This window comes from Polyodon spathula, chromosome 15 (genome assembly GCF_017654505.1).
Source record: "Polyodon spathula isolate WHYD16114869_AA chromosome 15, ASM1765450v1, whole genome shotgun sequence".
Lineage (NCBI taxonomy): Eukaryota > Metazoa > Chordata > Actinopteri > Acipenseriformes > Polyodontidae > Polyodon > Polyodon spathula.
Window position 1 is genome coordinate 20411693 of NC_054548.1, and position 22332 is coordinate 20434024.

The 22332-nt window shown below is 38.0% G+C and overlaps 1 protein-coding gene across 2 annotated transcripts in view; it reads left to right on the top strand.

Moving 5' to 3' along the window:
* The first annotated feature begins 524 nt into the window (after nucleotides 1-524).
* The window catches only part of LOC121327647 (immunoglobulin superfamily member 3-like), an 88577-nt gene continuing 66769 nt past the window's right edge, over nucleotides 525-22332 (top strand). Inside the window, exons 1-3 of one of the 2 annotated variants that reach the window (XM_041271781.1) lie at nucleotides 525-744; nucleotides 2026-2171; nucleotides 19004-19381. In XM_041271781.1, the coding sequence (XP_041127715.1) occupies nucleotides 2114-2171; nucleotides 19004-19381 (436 nt within the window). In that variant the 5' untranslated portion in view covers nucleotides 525-744; nucleotides 2026-2113. Of the gene's footprint in view, nucleotides 2172-19003; nucleotides 19382-22332 lie in introns of both variants that reach the window. The other variant, XM_041271780.1, reaches the window with a different exon arrangement.

Consider the following 22332-nt stretch of genomic DNA (forward strand, 5'->3'; position numbering starts at 1 on the left):
GCGTAATTAAAATAATTCTTGCTTGCTTGTCTGATTTGAACCCTGTTTTAATGGTTTCGCCACTGTGGCGAACAAGGTGAAAATTAGTTTAGCCACACAGATTAAAAAAAAGAAACTTTCGCTTGTGGGAGCGTAGGACATACATACTGATCTATTACACTTCACGATTTTATCCCAAAACATTTAATTTATTCCTAACCCAATCTGTTCGACAGAGGTTTGCAGCAAACGAAAATAGTCTCGCCGTCACAGTACGGCTAGTAGTATCCTCATGCACAGCCTCACTTGAAGCACTGTATATATCAGTATTTCTTTTATATTTAATATATTAACCTAACCACAAACTGTTCGCTTTCTTTTATTGTAAGTAAATTCAAAAATGCAGTGTCTAATAATTAAATCCAATGAATTAAAGCCACAGTGCCGAGCTACTGACTCAGAAATTCAAATAATCTCTGCTCGCCATCCTATTGGAAAGAAATCAACATTAACCCCTCCTCTCTGGAACAAAACCACTGAGCTCTTCCTGCTCGAGTGACCTGAGGGGATGTGTCAAGCAGAAGAAAGGAAGCGGTCTAGTTAGTTTTTAAACTGGAGCGATACCCATTCTGTAAGAAATAGAACAAGGAAGAACAACAAATACAAAGGACACACTATTCTCGCATTTTAAACACCTGGAAAGAAACGCACACCTGCTTCAATTTCGGCGCAGGATTACGCCCGAGATATCATCAAAACGTACAGGTATATATTATAATCTACACCACTGGATTTGGCTGCGTTGGTTCACTGTGTATAAATTAACAAGCAAGTGCCGTATAAAATTGAATGGCAATTTAAAGGGACACACAAACAAAAAACACACAAACAACACACACACACACACACACACACATATAATATTAGAAAAGTTATGAATTAAAAAACATATTGGCTACAGATGAAGACGGTCTGCTTTGTGTTGTAGATTTTATGAGGTGCGGGTAGCGCTGAAAATGCATTACATCTGCCTGCTGCTGCTGCTGCTATTGTGATGTGCAACATTTATGACTTCAATGGTGCTAAGGATTCATACAGCTGTATTTTAAAGAACATCAACAAGCGTGAACCTCTAGTATTGCTATCATTTGAACGCCAAGAACAAATAAACTATCACTACAAGGGCACTTTTACACGTTAGTAAATTCAGGGCGAATGCAGATTTAGCACTGCAAATAAACAAAGACTGTCGATATAAACCCTAATGAAAGCTTGTTACGGTTTCGCCTTTAAAAAATATATTTTACCGACCCCTTTTAAAAGGACAAACGTGGACAGGATTTGCTGATGAGTGGGTTTTTGGTCAAATTAGCTTGTGACAGTACCTGGCATCATTGCATCCTCATAAAGACCCCAGCCACATAGAGGTTGTATAAAACCCTGCGTTCCACAGATAATGCACATTTAGACGTTAATGTAGAAACATCATTTTGAACATCCTTACAGCAAATCGATTCCCATGCCAAGGATTTCCGACAAGCAGCACACAAGATCATCTCAACCTGCTGCCTCCAGTGCTTGCATGTACAGCACTGCTCAGTGAATAAGTGCATGACAACACGAGGTTTAGTGTCTCATAGTCTCAGCTGATACATCAGAAGGAATGGTCTTCACGTACAGTCCACAGTGAGGCTACAATCACAGCAGTCACAAGGGTAATTGGGTAAAGTTGTGTTTTGGAGCATCTCGGTGGCTGTCATCAGTACACTTAAAGACAGAAAATTGGATCTCCATCAACGATACTGTTGACCACACAGGCGTTTAAATCTCAAAATACATCTCTCTTTTGATTCTGGATAAACGGCAAACTTGGAAAATAACCTTTTTCACCTTCAAAGAATATCCTTTTCCACAACAAGCAAGTAACAGTTCCATGGAAGGCTAAAAACAACGTCGTCTAAAACACGTTTTCAGAAAGCGTGTTCAATTTTCAACAGTACAGTCGGAAGCAGGTGTGCTTAACTTTACATCATTATTGATTTGTAGGGACACATCTCAAACTGAAAAACGGACGAAGTCGAAGTGAGGACAGTAGTTCGAAATATTATCAAGAAGCTACTGAGAAACCGCATCAATGGGGTCTAATATGAACATGGAGTGTGCTGTGGTTTTCCTTGCACTGCTGTTATTTGGTAAGTTTCTTGTTTTGTTTTTTATTCACGTGACAGCCAGTCTGAAAAACCTGTCCAGAATTAGGTGGTTCATTTGTCATGTAGCCCTATTGTAACTGTCTTTAATAATAATAATAATAATTATTATTATTATTATTATTATTATTATTATTATTATTATTATTTATTATTATTATTATTTAGCTATCAGGGTAGTATGAAATATTGTACTTGAGCCGCAGGTTAAATGTAGACAGAGTAGCTTCTGTTGCCAAATCAGTAGGTCTTTCACCCTAGATTGGCTAATGTGTTTTTTTTTTTTTTTTTTTTAAACTAATGTTCCTGGTGAGGATTGGGTCTGCCCCGCCCTTGGCCGGTACAAAAACTGATACTGTACATACCACGCTTTTAACGTGGGAAGCCATCATTTCCTTCAAGTACAATATTGACGATATTTGCCGTTTTCAAGAGAGAGAGAGAGAGAAAAAAAACACATTCACTAAGATGGTATTTTTTTCATTTCTACTGATAGAATAATGTTTGATAATAGCAAACTTTAGTGTAAAAGTAATGAAAATGTGCACCTATGAATTTGAGTTAAATAATACGTTTCTACACTTTAATAATGGTATGTATCGGATTGGTTTCTTATAAATTACAGCTGGACAGTTTTATGGTGTGGCACACAGGTGTTGCCCAAGCAAATGGAATCGAGAATGTCTGGCGGTATAATTATATTCTGTGCTAGATTGAAAGGAGAGTGAAAAAACAGCTTTGTTCCTTCAATAATGACCACCTGTTTGTGGGCTGTTTGAAACATTAGCGTGTGTACAAGGATGGCTGCTAGTGTAAAGCTTTTGTTGTAGAACAGTAAACCTGCCAGTATTTAATAGAATCTGTTTATGTTGTTCACAAATCAGTGCTTGGTTTAATTCGGTAAAAAAATATGCCGTTAAAATAATATTAATGATAGAATTTCTGTAAACATTATTTGAAGAAGTTGTTTTTTTTTGTTTGTTTTGCAGTCTATGTTAAGTATTCAAAAAGTCTCATGGGCAGATAGTGTTGGTAGTTTAAAGTATTGAAAGTGGTTTCACAATGTTAAAGACAAAGTACTTTTGACAAGCACACAATATGTCGTACTTTATCTGATAAACTGGGTTGGGCAAAAAACAAAACAAAAAAACCTCTAGGTAAACTATAAATGTACTGTGTTGAGACTTGACATTAAGCATGAGATATCCCCTGTCATACATATATATATAATTAATAATATTTGATTGGGGTGTGTCATAACAAGTGTAACTTGTACTATCTTGTCATACTGTTAGGAACTGGACTTGTGTTTTAAATGGCACATGTGGCATCTATATTCAGTTGGTGTCTGGTAAGTGCTGTTGTTCATTTTCACCACTGAAAAGGGTTGCCATGTTGTGTTTCAATGCACTTAAGTTAACCCAGCACACATTTACATGGCTTTATAAACCCAGTTTATTCAATTAAAGATCCTTATGTTGTGATATGTTAAATTTGGGCAGTTTCTTGGAAGCTGTACATTTCCTCCATTTAGACCTGTTGTAAGAAAGACAGCGATCTGCAGTGATCCACATGGTTTCTCTTGTTCTTGAATCCTCTTTCTCCCTGGTTCTCTTCTCGGCACCCTGCTGCTTTGGTAGGCATTGCTGTTTAGGCAACTGTGTATACAGAGTGACAATGTAAACTGAACTGGTAAACACGACTCATGGAAGGTTAGGGATGAGATTATTTTGTTAAAATCCCCCCCCCCCCCATAAACAAATAAGAACCTGAATAATTCAGGTTCACACCCACACTATCAGCAGAATTCTACAAAGCATGGTCGTGTTCTCAGGGCTTCCTGGCTTATAGTGTTCCATTTCACGCCATGAGACAGAAACAAAGGACCTTGACCACCAAACACCCCTGCATAGGAGAACAGTACAGTATTGAGGGCTGCTTTATTCCTCAAGGAAATAATACAACCTGTATGCAGCTTAAACTACTGAAGAAATCTAATGGAGTAGGAGGGAAGGTGTTGACTTCTCTCTAAAGGAAGTCTGAAAAGCTGAGGTACTCTTGGAAATGTCCACTGCCAGTTACGCAATGGCATTTCTATAGTGTCCCAATAAAAAGTGTTGCAAAATTAAATTACTCCTAATGTACTACAATACGTCAACAGTGGGAGCTGAAAGTGTCTGCAAATTTACAATGTATTTATTCACATAGTTCAATAAGATCAAGCTTTTTATCCATTAGCATTCTTGCAGTCTGCTCTACCAGTGAATCTTCCCTAACAAAATACAAAATACAACTGCCGCAAATGGATAGGAATGTCAGCTGTTCTACTGGGTATTTGTGGTGCCACGTTCCATATGAAAAGTATGCTTTAAATTCAAGGAAGACAACTTCCTACCACAAGATAGCAGATAGCATTGACATTTACCAGCTGGTACAGTAAGCTGAAGTCTCCATAAGTATTGTACTGCAATAGTGGGGGTCTATGGAATACCATTTACAGTATCCACTTTTTGACCGAATTCCAGTATTTCTGTGTTTTCATCCAGCCAAACCATCGGTTTATATCAAAATCCTGTTCTTTTCAAAACATTACGCACATGGAATTAACAACGGTATCCAGTTTAATTCAAGCCTGAGGTGGGTGCAAAAAATCGTGATTTGACTGGTTACATTTTAATCAGTTAAAAATGTTGATGACTAAAAATAGAAAGCTGTGGAGCACAAGATTATCGCATAGACACAATGTTAAGTATGAAAAAGACTTAATCCCCAGTATCACCTACCACAACTTGGGACAGGTTGTTTGACCTGTGGTTTGGCCCCACCCATAACCAAAACTAGTACAAGCAGGCTCATAGTTGGAGAGGGGATTCATGGGTTAGTCATTAGCAGGTACGGTTGTGAAACAAACATGTTTAATGTTAAGAAACAGACATGAAACAGTCTCTTTTGTAATCTGTCTGTGTTAAGTCACATTTTGTTTTTTGTTTAAAAAAAAAAAAAAAAAAAGTCATACAGTTGTTGGCCACTCCTGCTGAGAGATGGGACATTGCTGCTAGAAACAGGTTCCTCTTTTTGGCTGCTGTGATCTCAGAATCACTGCTTACAGGAAATCCTAATTGAATAACTAGCACAGATTTTCCAAAACATAAGTGTATGAATATAATATGGACAGGTGTCTTGGACTCTAGTGGATTCTCCATTGCAGGGTTAAATAAGCAATTCACACTGCTGTATCAAAGTCAGTGGAAGATGCTGTTGAGAAGAGTTTAGTTATGTCCAAGGTTGAACTTAACTGTCTTTGCCAGAATTAGACAAACCATACATGGTGTGAATGCTTTGCTTGTTTATATTATAGTAGATTAGAATAGAGCTACGAGCAAGTGCCAGTCAATTAAATCAAACACAAAAACATGCAGCTTGTAAATGCATTTGGTTATGTCTATGGAGTCACATTTAATGTAGTAACTGTTTTGATTGATTTTATGCCTAAAACATTTATGCAAAAAACAGTGACACAACATTTTTCATTGAGAACATACAGTCCTACACCAGGTGATAAACTCCAGGTTGAGTTTTGCATTACATGAACGGCATCCCTGAGAACTTAATGGGCTCGTCAAAACCATGTATCTAGAGCATTCCAGCTGCAGTTGCAATGAGCTTATTTCATTGTGTTTGCTGCAGTCATTCCTAAGTGGGGAAACTGGGGTTTGGCTGCGAGACTAAATCGTAGTTTATTTATTCATGACCTTTAATGTAAATTTGCAAGCCAGACTCCTGACAGTGCTTTCCTTTTTATCCCACGAGACTTCTTCATAGGTTTAGCTTTTGTCCTCACAGAGCTGTACAATTTCTTTTAAACAGAAACCAGGTACTGCAGTTTCTGATATGCACCTAAAAACCCCAGTCCTACGTGCTATGTGCTTTCAAATATACATTGTATTCATTTTAAAGTTTTTCTTAATCTGCAACTCTGTGAAGTGACAGAACCCCATTTCAAATGTAGTCATAGCTTAAATGTTTCTATGCTAGGTTTGCATTCGGACCGCTTTGCACTTCCTCTGTCATTTCACATGGAGAGTTGTCCCTGCTTGACCCACAAAACACTGCTGTGGTTAAATGACCAAGGTAGTAAATGCTGACAAGGCAAGGCAACTAGTGTAGTATTACAGTAGGTGTCATGTTTTAAAACACAGCACATGTTTGCAGTAGAATGTGGTTTCAAAACTACACATTTGAGACATATATAAAGACTGCTGTAAATAAAGTCTGAAGCTTGTTGCTACATAACACATTATTATTGTTAAACTGTAATTTTTTTTTTTTATTTAAAGATTTATTTTATTTATTTAGTGGATTTATTTACAGGACCTGTTACAAGGGGACGGGGGAGGGGGCAGGGGAGGGAGGTCCCTCCCTCATTTTTAAAATATAAGTCTAAATTCAAAATTGTATCCCTGTTACAGGAGGGACCCCCCCCCCCCCCCCCCCCCCCCCCCCCCCCCCCCCCCCCCCCCCCCCCCCCCCCCCCCCAGTTGCCAATAACGTCTCCACATTGCAGTCCCCTGTCGATTCTGGAGCGTGTACCTACCAGGAACAGCTGAGAGTGAGCAGGTCTCAGCTGCTCCATCCCTGCCTGTCCTGGCAGGGGTCACCAGAAAGTGCAGTGAAAATTGGAAGACAGGCAGGATGTAAATACTACATTTTTAAAGAGAACAGCGTTAATAAAAAAAATTTGCAATTGCATGCGTCTCACTGGAGATGTAATGCCTATATATATATTTTAACTAGCTTACGATAACTGCCAGTTGGGAAAGACAGGACCGGGTTTGAGGGAATAGATTTAACACTAAGATTTTTTTTTTTTTGTCGCATTAGTAAAGGCTATCTATTCTGGAAATGTATTACCTGAAAAGGTAATTTGATGTTCAGAGTACTGTATTCAGTAATTTACAACCGCCCAGTTATGTGAGTGATTACGAATTATAATATATTTTTCATCTGCAACAACCAAAGTATGAAACGACTGTATGTTGTATATTTTTTAGTGTAGGGATATCCTGTGTGTATGTATACTTAAGTGAAAAGGGCCAGTGTTTTTTGTTTAAAAAAAAAAAATAAATAAAAAAGACATACAGTTGTTAGCTACTCCTGCTGAGAGATGGGACATTGCTGCTAGAAACAGGTTCCTCTTTTCGGCTGCTGTGATCTCAGAATCGCTGCTTACAAGAAATCCTAATTGAATGTATGCTGTTGGTCAAGGTTCATTTTCAGGGCCAGTAGCAATCATGTGTTAATCTGTAACTAGCACAGATTTTCCAAAACATAAGTGTATGAATATAATATGGACAGGTGTCTTGGACTCTAGTGGATTCTCCATTGCAGGGTTAAATAAGCAATTCAGACTGCTGTGTCAAAGTCAGTGGAAGATGCTGTTGAGAAGAGTTTAGTTTACAGTTTATTTGAGTACCGGTATGTCCAAGGTTGAACTTAACTGCCAGAATTAGACAAACCATACATGGTGTGAATGCTTTGCTTGTTTATATTATAGTAGATTAGAATAGAGCTACGAGCAAGTGCTAGTCAATTAAATCAAACACAAAAACACTCAGCTTGTAAATGCATTTGGTTATGTCTATGGAGTCCCATTTACTGTAGTAACTGTTTTAATTCCTTTTATGCCTAAAACATTTATCAGCAAGGTTGTAGTTGTGTTTATGAAACCAGCAATTTAAACATAGTTACTAATCTTGGATGACCTTGTATTTCCTTAAAACCATCTGATGGTCTGTCTGTAACTTTGGTAGAGATGTTGGGGATGCCAAGCTCTTGTACACTTATACATGTCCTAATTATTTTCTTTGCTATTGAAATGTATGTTGAAATTGTTGGTTGTCAAGGGAGATGAGGTAAATCGCAGCAGAAGTTGATGGAGAATCACAAATCCCATCCTCTTCACTCCTTTGTTGTGGAGTGTGCTGTGATGTGTCTATATCTGATGTAATCAGTGGTCCAGATAAGCTGCATACCTGCTGTTTTTACGCATTAAAAAATCAGAAATACACACTCAATTTAAATTGAATGCGTAAAAATATGCATAGCAGTTTTGCTGCACAGCTTGTCTGCCTCTCCTAAAATTTCCACTAACAACTACATCTCCCAGAATACAATGACTGCAGTTACTAGAAACCTGCATGCAAGAAAAAACAACCCAACAAACATTGGCCAGTCTCTGGCTAGCCCTGTTGTCTTTGCAGCTACAGTAAGAATAAGAAATTCAAAGCTACACAGGTTGAAGTGTAAACACCCCAATCCAGCTATAAAACCAACTGGAACCATTGGTGGCAACCACTAAAAAAAGGTGCCTAGAATATTAGACATTTCCATATTTTATTTATCTGTATGGATTTATATAGAAGTTTTAACATGTTCACTGAGTTTAAGAATTTAATGTTAAAATATAAGTCCAGTTTATGTGCTTATCTTCATATATATGGTCCATTTATGTGCTTATCTTCAAAGTCATATTGGCTGTGGTCAATAAATGCCTACACCATAAAGATTGTACAGTGTATTTATCAAGATTACTCATGACTTCAAGTTAATGTTGCATGTTACCCCCTGAAAACACACTTTACTCTGTGTTAAAATTAGAAGGTAAGTTACTCCTAGATCCAAAACCTTATCTGGAACGCTGACTGTACCTATACCCCTACATGCGTGGATAAAGCCAGGCTCATTTATTTTCCATGTAGTGTGCACATGGGAGGAAAGTTAACTGTTTATTGCAATCACGCACTCACCTCAAACCACCTACTTATCCACCCCCATAAAAACAAAGCCAGCAAATACCTTTTCTTTAATTGCGTGACTTTTTCAGATCACGTTGGCATGTTGAACAAACAGGGATTAGAGGCTAGTGCAAGGGGGGTGGGAGATTGTATTTACCCCGAAGTGTCAATGCAAGTAAATGCAGGAAGGGCAAAGCTGGTTTTACCGTTTTTTAAATGTGTAGGCGTAGCACAAACTAACTAATTTAAGAATTGCACTTTAAGGATACGCTTAATGAAATTCTAAGGGTGGTGTTTTTCAGTTAATGTTTTTTTTTTTTTGTTTGTTTCCTGGTTGGTACTCTTCATCAGATATCTTTATTTCTCTATTGGGAAAACAATACAGTAAGGGAAGGTGTAGAATTCTTCAATATTGAAGTCTGTTGTGAAAGTCAGTCAGTCCTAAATAGTTGAACTGTTGTTTCGGAATGTATTTTATGGTAAAACGAATGCCGCCTTCTGTTATCTGCCGTCGGAACAATTGTAAGCAAATAAGGCATGTATGACAAGAGACTTCAGTTTTAAAGTCCATTCAACAAAGAATCTTGAAATAAGCTGTACAGCCTAGTATTTTCTTCCTTTTTTATGCTGCACTTTTTTAAGCTTAAATTTGAAGTTTGGTTTAAGCCACCTTGTGGAAGGGTGGTGAGCAGAAGGTTTCTTTGAAACCTGGTGCCCAGTTTTATTATTTTCTTTTTTTTTCCCTTTAGTTTCTGTTTAGCCCGCAGAGGGCGCTGTTGTCTGTGGCCCTGATACCGGCAACGGTAATCAGGACCACAGGGTTACCAACACAGGTATACACTGGTGCACTCACGGATGCTCAAAAGAATAATGAAAACAAAGGCGAAAGTAAAAGGGAAAATAAAACTACAAAATAAAAATGCTGTACTCGGCAGCATTGCCCCAATCGTCGCTATCTGCACGGCCTGGTTCTCTGTCCTATGTTCACCCGTTCCCTCAACCTACATGTACTGTTCGGGGTTCTGCCCAAGTTTTTCCCCGCTACTGAAAATTCCTTTTTCTTTTTAATTTGTTGTGGTGCTTGTTCTACTCCTGCCGTGCTCGGTCCGGCAGCAGAACTTCAGCCAGCTGGCTCATTTCGTCTTAGAGGGGTAGGCTGAGGGAACAACAGAGCATAATCTTATAGGCTCAAATTCCCCAAGGCCCGCCTCTCAGCCACTCAGAGAGAGGAAAAGCCAACACACCCTCTTCCCCACCGCTCCATGTCACTGCCATCAAGAAAACTTTTCTATATAGCTGATTCTTTTAATATAACTTGGACGTACAAAAGACATGGTAATACAGCTGTGTTGGTTGTTGTCTGTTTGACTGCTTCATTCAAGTACATTAGGCAGGTAGAAGTGACCAGCAGTGGCACGAACATACTGCAGCTCATGGAGGAATTCTGATTTCTCTGACAGGCTTTGCAGACAGTTGAAGGGCATCCATCCTTTGAAGTCACTCCAGTCTTTAAATCCTCATTGAAAATGTTCAGATCTCTGAAAATGAAAGATGACATGTGCATGAGTTCTTTTATGTCTTTGCTAATGTGGTGCATACTTTCTGGCAGAGACTGTAAGAGCCTTTGATATTGGTAGTGGTTTAGAGGATATAAAAAAAGCACTTTACCTACTGCAAGAGGAGAGCTCACCTCCGATCTAATGCTTTAAAACAGCAGCAGGAGGAGGTATTTCGAGATTTTAAATTTGATGTTGGGTTGTTTTTCCCTTCTGTCTGGGTTTGGGGAAAAGCTACCAGTTTTGTCTGACTGTCTTTTAAAATAGTTACAGAGATGTACCTATCATGCAGTACACTACTTTTCATATCTTCCCCTTTGGAAAGTTGCGTTTTGATTGAAATACAACCTATTTCACTAGAAAGAATTGCAGACCAAACTCCACAAAATTTGTTACGGTGAGTGTAATTTTGCAGTCCCATAACAGTGTGCACAATATGCCGTTTACGTGTGCATGCTAACCAAGAGTCGGTCACTTGTAATAGAAGTTTTGCGTCTGCCATTGCATTCTCTGAAACCAATACAGAATGGAACACGACTCTACTGAGGTGTGTGTCTCTTCAAACTACAATATGTGCCTTAATTCCAAAACGGATTAGGTACTCGAACTCAAAGCTTTAAAACTGACTTATTTTCATAGTTTCATCTTTGCGTACATTTAGGCCTGTGTATTTACATTTTATTAAATGTTTTCTATAACAGAGTCTATAGCTTGTGTAGAATATAAGTTTTTTTAGTGTGGACTGCTATATTTTTATTTGGCTTTTTATGTAAAAAAGTATTCAGGGAGCAGGTGTAGGGGCTTCCCCCTAGTTAACAAGTCAATCTATCAGTACATCTCCCTATTTAAGCCCTGGGTCAAACACTCATTCTGCCTGTTTTTTTTTTAATTTTCCACCCCCCAACTCCTCCTCCAAAACGCAGCGCTACCTCTGCAACAGTCTTCCTCTGGGGGCAAGTGGCGTTCACTTCACAACCTTAGGCCCAGCCGAGCTGGCCTCGACCTCTGAGGAAGGTTCTCAGAGAGCCAGAGGGGACCCCCAGCCAAATCTTAACAATCTCTTTGTCATTCCAGGTGCCCCCTGAGGGCAGCATACATGCTCCCCAGCCTTGGAGGCAGATCAGTTCGGTCTCCGCGAGGGTGGTTCTCCCTGACCCAGGGGGCAACCCTGCACTTTTCTTAAATCTCTGTTTTTTATCACTTGTTCCACTTGGGGCCAGCATACATGCTGTCCAGCCTTGCAACCTGATCGGTTCAGTATCATCTCTGAGATGGGTCTCTCCTCTGAAAGGGCGACTCTCCCTGAGCCAGGGGGGAACCCTGTATCCTTTATTAACAACTTGCTTTTATCTGTGCCAGTGTTTCACTCTGGCCTCTTTGCATGTTAATTTCCTTCTCTCTTTTAGAATTCCTGTCTTCCAGCGTGGCTCTGTCTCGGAGGTCTGGCTGCATCGATCTCCCGAAGCATAGGTCTCACCTTCGTGAGAGCGGCTCTCTGCGAGTCAAGGGGAAATTTCTCAAGCACATTGTTCCTTTCAAGTCCCAGGGCTTATTCCTCACACCCCTTGCTCCTGTTCCGTGGGCCAGTGTTTTATAACAAGGAGTATTAAGGGGCTTATTAGACACCTTATATTTTGTAACTGCTGCAAGTAATTAATTGAAACATGTTTACTAATTGTCCAAAGAAGGTTTTTTTTTTTTTTTTTTTTTTTTTTTTTTGTGTCAGGTTTATCTTCAGTATGAGAATTGACATTCCGGAAAAGACTGAATCTAACACTGAATTTGGTAAATTTAAAACAAAGTATTTTACAAAACTAAGAGAAAATAACAGAACTACTAATGTATACGCTCTGAATTGGTTCTATATACTTATTCAATTCAAGTCTTGGATAATATATTAAAAGCTAATCCATCAAGAACTGAGTGTATTCCAGTGTGTGTTAATGTAGGAGAATGCAATTTAAGATTCTATACAAATTGCATTACCAGTATTATGCATGCAACACAAATGTTTAAGAAGTAGTTTAGAGATATGCCTGCATATGTTTGTATAGTAGGCACATTTTCATATTAATCTTTTGTTTTTGAAGACATTCATTTTAATAAACTTGAAATATAAAACATTTAGATTGCACTTTGAAGATACGTAACACCATAATGCCTGATCGTAGAGTCCTACACAGATTTTAAGTCATTGGATGCAACCTATTCCTGCTTTAGTACATTTGGAGTGTGTCAGATTTTCACATTTTTTTTCCAGGACAAAAAGTTTATAACTGTTAGTTATGTACCAAGTTATGTTACAAGTATAATTACTATAGTATTTAAAGAAGAGTTGATCTGGTCTACTGTTTCTTTAGGAAAAGATAACCCTACTCTGATTAAAGTAGTGGGGCAGTGATGGTCAAGTATGTGTTTTGTAATCTGCATAAAAGAACAGTTTATTTATATTTTGCAGAATGAAGGAAAGCTCCCACACTGAGCTACTAATCCTCTCTAAAGTCCATTGGCAGACCAATCCCGATTCCAAGCCTTGAGTGAAGCATGTTGGTTAATGGAGTTTACACAAATGAGACCGACTGTCCATCTGCTGATGAATTTCTAATTGAATTATAATACCTGACACCCAGGGAGCATTACCAGTCCGATAATTGACCCTACAGAAACAGTTAAGCAATTTAAGTACTGACGAGGACTTGAAACTAATCTCCTTCTGCAAGAGTAGTTAAGCTTACAAAAAGAAAAGATACAATAGTGGAAACACTCTTGTCTGCAGTGGTTGAAATCATCCATTTTGTATGTAAACAAAGATGATTTTAATGTACAATCAAATGCAAAATGTTGCCGTGATCTGCATGTTGGAAACAGTGGTGCCCCAAGAATAGGACTTGTAGAAAGATGTTAACGTTCAGACTAAATTGACAGTGCCCTCAACACAGAAATTGCAGTCTCACTGTTTTCTTGTAACCTTGAGCTATGGCTCAGGGGGCAGGAGCTAGGGCTCCTCCCCCACTGTTATGCCCCCGCCAAAATGCCTGTCAGACTCCCTATTTAAACCCTGGGTCGTGCCCTGATTCTCTGTCTCTTTTTTCACATGGTTAAATGTTGGAATCGCTCTATTTTCTCAGCAGTTCTTCCTTATTGTAGTTAACATTACAGAAGGCTCCAGCAGGAGGTACATGTTCAATTCGGAAGCCGAATAAGAAGATTTTTGTTTTGGGTTGGCCTTGAAGAATAAATGCAGTAAGCTAAAAATAAAAAGAATAGGTGCAAAAATCAGATATTACACATCTCCGAATGTGTTGTATTTCCACAGCTTGGAGAGTGGCAAGTGTGTCACTGAGAAACTTGGCTAGTTATTTATTTTAGGCTGCTTGCAGTCAGCTGACAGAACTTTTGGATTTTTTTTTCCCATGAATCATAACTGTTGAGTCTTAAAAGTGAAGTAGTGCAGCCTGAGAAGTGGTCTGTCTGTTTTTTTGAAAATGAGACTTAATGCTGTCTGTAACTATGGGTTTCCCATGCCAAGCTTTCAACTGGTCTCTTAGTCATTATGAAATAATTATGTGTTGTCATCAGACAGACCTGCAAAAGGGAGACCCTTTTTATAGATCCTTTATTGCATTTTTTTTTTTTTTAAATGTCTCTTGCTGGCATATATAATTTATAATATCTCACCATTTTGAGAGAAGATCAGCTGCAGCCCACTTCTTGAATTTATCTCATCTGTTGGCTGACACAAAATGAGTTAATCTTAGCAAATTTTCTACTGGGAGTCCAAATCACAAAAACATTAGCAGTCCCAAAAATAATGATATACAGTAATACAAGCAAATAATCAGCAGTGTATCCATGATATTCAAGTGCTGATGAAAGGTATAATGGATTTTAAAACCTTGCGTTCATTTAAAGTATATAGAACATGTGTATGTAATAAACACTTTTTTGTGACTTTTTCAGGACTGGTGTAGAGTTACAATAGCTTTAATCTGCTGGGAAACTGCCTGGTAAATGTTAACGTGTAACAGGATAGAGGCTTGGGAATGAACCAGCAACCCCACACTGCAAGGTAGCATCAACCAATATGCAAAAGAGACGGGCATGTCTGAGTTTGTGGTTATCAAGCTTTTAACCTCCGCTTATCTCGCCAACAGGGGATGGAATCTGTAACTGCAGTATATAACACATTACTAGCCGTTACAATCACAGTCCCTGTTTTAAAGGTGGATTTTGCCTGCTTCAGAAATATTGTTTGGCTCCAGTATAAAATCAGTTTCTGAGTGAATGTGCTGGTACAGATATGCTCCTCAAAAACCCAGGACTTACCCAACATCTCTGGCTAGCTGTTGCCTGAAGGGTTTTATCAGTGTAGTCTTTCAGAAAGTTTTTTTTTTTTTTTGTTGTTTTCCCACAGTATTTGATATAGTTTGCACTTCAGTGCCAAATCCTAGCCTGCAATCTTTGGAAGCTCCCTTTATAGCAGCCCCTACCCCACTCCACTCCCACCCTTTCACAGATCAGCTGTTGGAGGTGATGCTTAATGGCTCTTGTCATTGGAATGTGTTTCCTAAGGAGACCCTCAGAGCTGGGCTGCATTCAATAGGCAGAGCGCTCTGCCGTGGCGCTACGCAACATAAGTTTGCTGTTATTGAACAGTGTGTTACGAAGAGGGAACTTTCAAGATGTTAAGCAATAGCTTTGTTTTTGGTTGAATTTATGGAGTAAATTGCACTTGCATCGAGACCCAACACCATGGCTTTAGCGGCAGTAAATTCAAACACATGCAAGAGTCCTGTATGTTCCTCAGTACTGTAATTGTTGCATGTTTTAATTACAGGTGGTTACAGTACAGTTTACGCTTGAAATTAAGATATTTGTATTATATGTAAGTATTGTTGTACAGCGTAATAAAATAAAAATAAAAACTGTCTAAAAATAGAACAATATATTTTTTCAACAATTATTCAACCCAGTAAAATTTTTATACAACAAATACAAATTAAAAAAAAAAAACTTTCCAAAGAAATGATATCTTCAACGATTATTTGAATACATCTGTGAATGACTTTAGCAGTTAGTTTCTTTGTTTTGCAACCTCCTGCATCTGCCTATTCTGTTTCCTCAAAGTCATACAATTGAAATTCTTCTGTGTGCTTGCTTTTTTTCTCTCCAGGATGATTTAAGTCTTATAGTACGTATATAACTTTGCTTATAATGTGCGCTTGGTTAGATAGAAATGTTACACTACAAAAGTACCTAATTTTAGTAAAGTTCTCTTATTCTAACTTCCCCTTTCTGTCACGAAAAAAGGGTTTAAAGTTTTCGGTGTAGTCTATACCGCTGTGCTTTTTCAGCCAAGATATACTGTGAAGCCTAATCTTGCAAAAATAGCAAAACTAGAGATACACTGTTATTGTGCCTCCGCCATTTTGAAATGGCCATCGACTGTAATAAAGTCTCATTTGTTAATACTGCTGCTACCTGTCTGCAAAAATAGCAAAACTAGAGATACACTGTTATTGTGCCTCCGCCATTTTGAAATGGCCATCGACTGTAATAAAGTCTCATTTGTTAATACTGCTGCTACCTGTCTGTCAGTGTTGACTGGCTCAGCCACAGGGATAGGCAGGCTGTATTTAAGTATTTTGCTGTTAGTAATAACGTTTCACAAAAAACGTGTATATAATACATTTAGTGAGTGAACAACTTGCAATATAATGTGAAGATGTTAGGGGATAATAAAGGGAGGTATATTTGGTCCCAGAAACTATATATACTGTATTAGCTGTTAAAACTCTGTATTGGTTCTGGGAAGCAGCAGAGAAACGGGGCCCAGCAACAGAGCAGGAAAGAGTGGCAGGTTTTCAGCCACTGTCAACAATAAATCTGGGGACCACGCTCATAAATATTGGTTTAATGTGCCTTCAAGGAGAGACAAAGCCCATTTGTTTTCTTAATTAGACTATACTTAAGCCTTAGTTGATGTATGAGTGGTATTTATGAAACAACCCATTTTATTGTTAAAACAAAACACTGAAATTAATACCCCAAGCAGAAGAAAACTGAAGTCTTTCTTTCAAAATACAGTGTAACCCCTCCCTAGTGCAGGAATGGTAGCTGGACACAGAGCACAATGCTGTAGCGTAGGATTAAAATAATTTAGAGATTCAGAAATAAAGAATAATATTTGTTTTTCAAAGGTCTAAACACATGTTTAATTATGAGCAGCCTTTTGTTTGAGAAGAAAGCACTGTACAATAAAATAGTCATGTTACTTTCATACACTGCTTTTGTGCTTTTCTATGCAATAAGAGTTTTCTTCTACTGTACATTATGGTTGACACAAACCTTGTTTTAATTAGGGTTGTGGCATGGTTATTATAGATCTATCTCTTATGTATATGACTCTAAGACAAAACAAATAGACATCACATTGACTTAAGAGAGTACATTTCTCCTTAAATGAAAACTAGATTTCTGTTGACAGTGGCTAAAGAATACCCAGTCTTTCCTGCTCGTTTGTTGTGTTGCACAGTACAGTATATCTGCTGCCTTCCTGCATCACACCGCACTGCTGAGCATGAATGACAGATACAGGGCCAATATTCAGACAAAAGACACCTCACTCATCATCCTCTGGCAGCTTCACTTTGGGGTTGAGTACATGTAAATTCCCAAAGCAGATGTTTAATGAGTCCAATAAGCACTAAAATAGATAGTCTATAATAAACAATTTTCTTACCGGCTAGCTGAGACCCCTTGTGTTACTCAAAGTTTTTTTCCAGTATATATAAAATTTATTCTCTGATCATAAATAGTTTTTATTATTGCATGATGCACTGTTTTTGGTATGTACGGACTGTAACATACTTGCATAAAGACTGTGTAGACTACAGTATGATGAACCATAGCAAAGAATAGAGGCTCAGGACAAGAAATTGCATTTTATACAATACAGAGTGAGAGAGACAACATGCTGTCTGAGCTCAGAATTAAATCGTTGTGATTCTGTTGTTTCTCAGTCAAGAACTTGAGAGAAGCAGGAGTGCTTTGTAAAGCAAATGAAGCGAAACTTCTCTTCCAGAAGTAAAACATTGGCAAGTCTGTGACATTCTTGAGTCCCACAAAGCTCACTAGCACTCATAACAAAAAAAAAAAAAAATTATACCTTCTGAAATTGAAAGGGAATGGTGGAACAACGTTGAGAAACAAGTACTGATTTTTTTCAATAAAGGCTATATTTAGGGGGCACACTGAGTTAAAAGTATAAAAAGAAAAAAGCTACCTGAACACAAATGTGTTATGGTATTCTGTGAACAGCCCAGTGCGCTACCATGAGCTATGCCTCAGACACTGCTAAATATTTAAAGCCAAATAAATAAATGTGATTCTTCAGGAGAAGACAGATATATTATTTTTATATATATATATCTCTATATAGAGAGAGAGAGAGAGAGAGAGAGAGAGAGCTTTCTTTACAGATAGTGAGAGATGCTGTGATAGAAGGAAGTATAAAGGAAAGACTTTGGTGTTCTGTTTGTGGTGTAAGGGACTCAACCAAAGCTCTTTATTATACAACAGTGTCTGAGCTGAGTTATGTGGTTTTAAATGTGCATGATATTTTCATATCTTAAGATTGTTAAAATAAATGACACTGTCTTGTACGTTTTAACACAAAGAAAAATCAAAATGAATAAAAGGGGGAGGTGGAAAAAATCCCACATGGTCAGGTAGGCAGTCCTTCAAATAAAGAAACCAGTGGGTAAAACAAGGACCAGTCTCTTTGTAAGAGATCCATGAAAATCAACGCGGGCTCAGTGCCATGTTTTTTCTCCTCCCTAAAGGCATATTTGATTTTGAACTAAAAGCAGAACTAATCTTACCACTGAAATCGCATTTATTTGGATTGTTTGAAATGCTGACCTTACAGTGCTGGAGATCTTATGTCAGACTCAGGGGCCCTTTTTGCCAAAGCAAAGGCACTTTTAAAGAGGAACAAAACGTTAACATCTAATTTGTGTCATGTGAGTTTAATACCATCAGGGTTACTCTCAGAAAATGTGTCTCTTTCATTTGGATGAGCTCCAGTGGCACGGCTGTTTGTTTATTTTATATATATATATATATATATATATATATATATATATATATATATATATATATATATTTTATATATTTTTTTTTTTTTTTTTAATAACGTTAAAAGTAGTTGATAAAAGCTATTATAACTTTTCAGAGACTTTTTTTCTATAGAGGACCTTGCTTTATAACCTACCAGAACTAGTTTAAAAAATAATACCAATCAACTGTAACCCATAGAATATTATTGGTTTCTTCTATTTTCTAGTATCAATCCAAAATCTGAAAAAAAAGGAAACATAATAATCAAACATAAAAGAATGAAATGTTGACCTCTTTTGTGCATGGTAACTCCAATGGGTTTTATTTATTTATTTTCTCTCGGCAGGCACAAGTTCAGCCAAGCGTGTGGTGACAGTTCAGACGGGCACTCTGTACCGGACAGTGGACTCCCACATTACAATCTGGTGCAATGTTAGTGGCTACCAGGGTGCTATGGAGCAAGACTTCCAATGGTCTATCTACCTGAGCTCTGCCCCTGAGCGGGAGATCCAGATCATCAGCACCAAGGACCCCAACTATGCCTACGCCCTGTACGGAGAGCGAGTGCGCAGCAAAGAAGTCTACATCGAGAGGGTGAGCGGGGACTCGGTACTGCTGCACATCACAAAACTCCAACAGCAGGACCAGGGGGAGTACGAGTGCTACACACCCAACACTGACACTCACTACCTGGGAGTGTACAGTGCCAAAATGAACCTCACCGGTAAGGACACTCATGGTTTTTTCATGTTTATTTTGGCATGCTCTTAGTCAACAAATTCAGCTAATTAATAAAATTTATTTATTTTGTAATTCCATGTAAATGTCTTAACTTTTTATAATGGCTTTAAGTCACTGGATAATTGAAAATAAAGTACCCTTGACATTTGAAAGAGATAAGCCATTCACACTTGTGATAACAATGACGCCAGCTGTACCCTTTGAGGAAGGGATCATAAACAGTGAACATTTTAAGGCACTTCATGTACCTTCAAGGCATTGAGACACATCTACATGGTAGTGGGTGGCCAGAGAAGCGCAGTGCTCAGAGCAGGGAGTGAATTAGAAAATGCGAACACACTGACATCTCGTATTCTTTGCATTGTACAACATATGGTGAACATACAGTATTATACCCTCGCCTGCCACAAAAACAATTCAGAATATTTAGAACCAGGAGATTTTGATTATATTCCTGAAACTGTAGAACTTTGTGCCAGGTTTTAGATAGCATGAAGGGCCAGCTCTTTTCTAAGTGCTGTATAATTCATTCTTCACATAGCGCCAAACAGATGTCTAATGCCAGGCTTTTCCATTTGATATTCATGTCCATGTGGGTGGGAGTGATTGAAACCAACAAAAACCAATAGCTCACAATTACTGTACCTTAAACATACATTGTATATAATCGGTGTGATGTCGTAATGGTTTGAGCTTGATCTTTGTAAACAACATTGTCCCATTCTGACCAGAAATAATAACTTAACTTGAAATATGCATACCCTTAATTAAAAGGAGATCCACCACAACCAAGTTGATTTTAAAACCTTGGGTTTCTCAGATATCCGAGTTGCTGTGCAGCACTGGAGATTGCAAGCTAGCACCAATAGGAGCTTGTTTTCAGGCTGTTAATTTTGTAATAAGTGCATGGAGTGTCTTGTAAGAGCTAGCAGTGAAAGAACCTACTCTGCTTTCTATTATCCAGTAGGACAGTTTTGGAATCTCTGACGCCCAGTGAGCCATCTGCACCTCTGTTTTATGTCTCTTCTGATTACTGAGAACATTGCTGACAGTTGCAAAGGTTTACACCCATCTCGGTGTTGAACATCTACAGTTTTATTGTTGAAAAACATGGAGAGAAATTACAGAACAGAACACACTTCTCCTGTAACAGCCCAGATGGGCATCAAAATGAATGCTCCTTGTTTGATACCGAGCAGCACTTCATCAAACAATACAGAAAGGCAATTTGCCTTTGGGCAAAATTGAATTTACAGAAAGGCAATTTGCCTTTGGGCAAAATTGAATTTACTGGATCTCACTCAACTTGCTGTTTATTGTAGTTCCAGTTGTCTAAGATAAAATAAAGAATAAAAGTCATAATCTGCAAAGCCTCCTGTGTAATACAGTGTCTGTCTAACACATGGATTTTTTACAGATTAATGACAGTATTAATTATTTAACAGTTGGATTCCTGATGCAAGAAACTCAGTCAATAAGTTATTTGCAACTTCGTTTTTAAAGTTCTGGACACATTTGTAGTATTTCAAGGAAGCTAAATATTTGCACTCTTACAGATGTTGTTTCAAATAATTTCTCTGCTGGATAATTCATGTATATAATTATAGTTTCATATATAATGGAGGTGGCCATCCACCCATACTGCATGTTTGTCACACTTGCTCTTTATTGAAGCTTTATAAGAACACACTTGAGTACAAGTTACTGAAAGTATCTGGGTCTGAGGGTATAGTGTTCCACAGTATCAGCAACGCAAAAAACAGGTGTGTGGTGTGTGTGTGTCTAATATATATATATATATATATATATATATATATATATATATATATATATATATATATATATATATATATATATATATATATAGTAGTGTGGCACCTATGGATTCAGTGGTACAAGCTAAGCACTCAAAAACTGTCACTGTTTTTTTTGCAGTGACAGTGTTGTGAAGGTCCATAAATTCCTTACGAACACGCAAACTTTGCATTCCTAAACTAAAAGGTAAAATTTAAAATGAGTGATTCTGCGTATTGGCCTGCAGCTTCAGAATCTAAAAAGAATATTACAAAATCTTAAATATAAGTTTGTATTAAATATGTTGCATTACTTCGTAATATGTGCTGTGTTTTATTTGTTATACAATAATACATAAATAAAGCAATTATATATATATACACACACACACACACACACATACATACAGTGGCTTGCAAAAGTATTCAGACCCCTGACCAATTCTCTCATATTACTGAATTATAAATGGTATATTGAAATTTCACTCTGTTTGATATTTTCTTTTAAAACACTGAAACTCAAAATCAATTATTGTAAGGTGACATTGGTTTTATGTTGGGAAATATTTTTAAGAAATAAAAAACTGAAATATCTTGCTTGCATAAGTATTCAACCTCCACACATTAATATTTGGTAGAGCCACCTTTCGCTGCAATAACAGCCTTAAGTCTTTTGGGGTAAGTGTGTACCAGCTTTGCACACAGTGTCGGAGTGATTTTGGCCCATTCTTCCTGGCAGATTTGCTCCAGGTTGTTCAGGTTGGTTGGACAACGCTTGTGGACCGCAGTTTTCAAGTAGTGCCACAGATTCTCAATGGGATTGAGATCAAGACTTTGACTGGGCCACTGTAGGAAAATTCACCTTTTTGTTCTTGAGCCACTCCAATGTTGCTTTGGCCTTGTGCTTGGGATCATTGTCCTGCTGAAAGGGGAATTTCCTCCCAAGCTTCAGTTTTTTAGCGGACTGAAGCAGATTCTCTTGCAGTATTTTCCTGTATTTTGCTCCATCCATTCTTCCTTCAATTGTAACAAGATGCCCAGTCCCTGCTGATGAGAAGCATCCCCACAGCATACTTCACTGTAGGGGTGGTGTGTCATGAGGCATGGGCAGTGTTAGGTTTGCGCCACACATAGTGCTTTC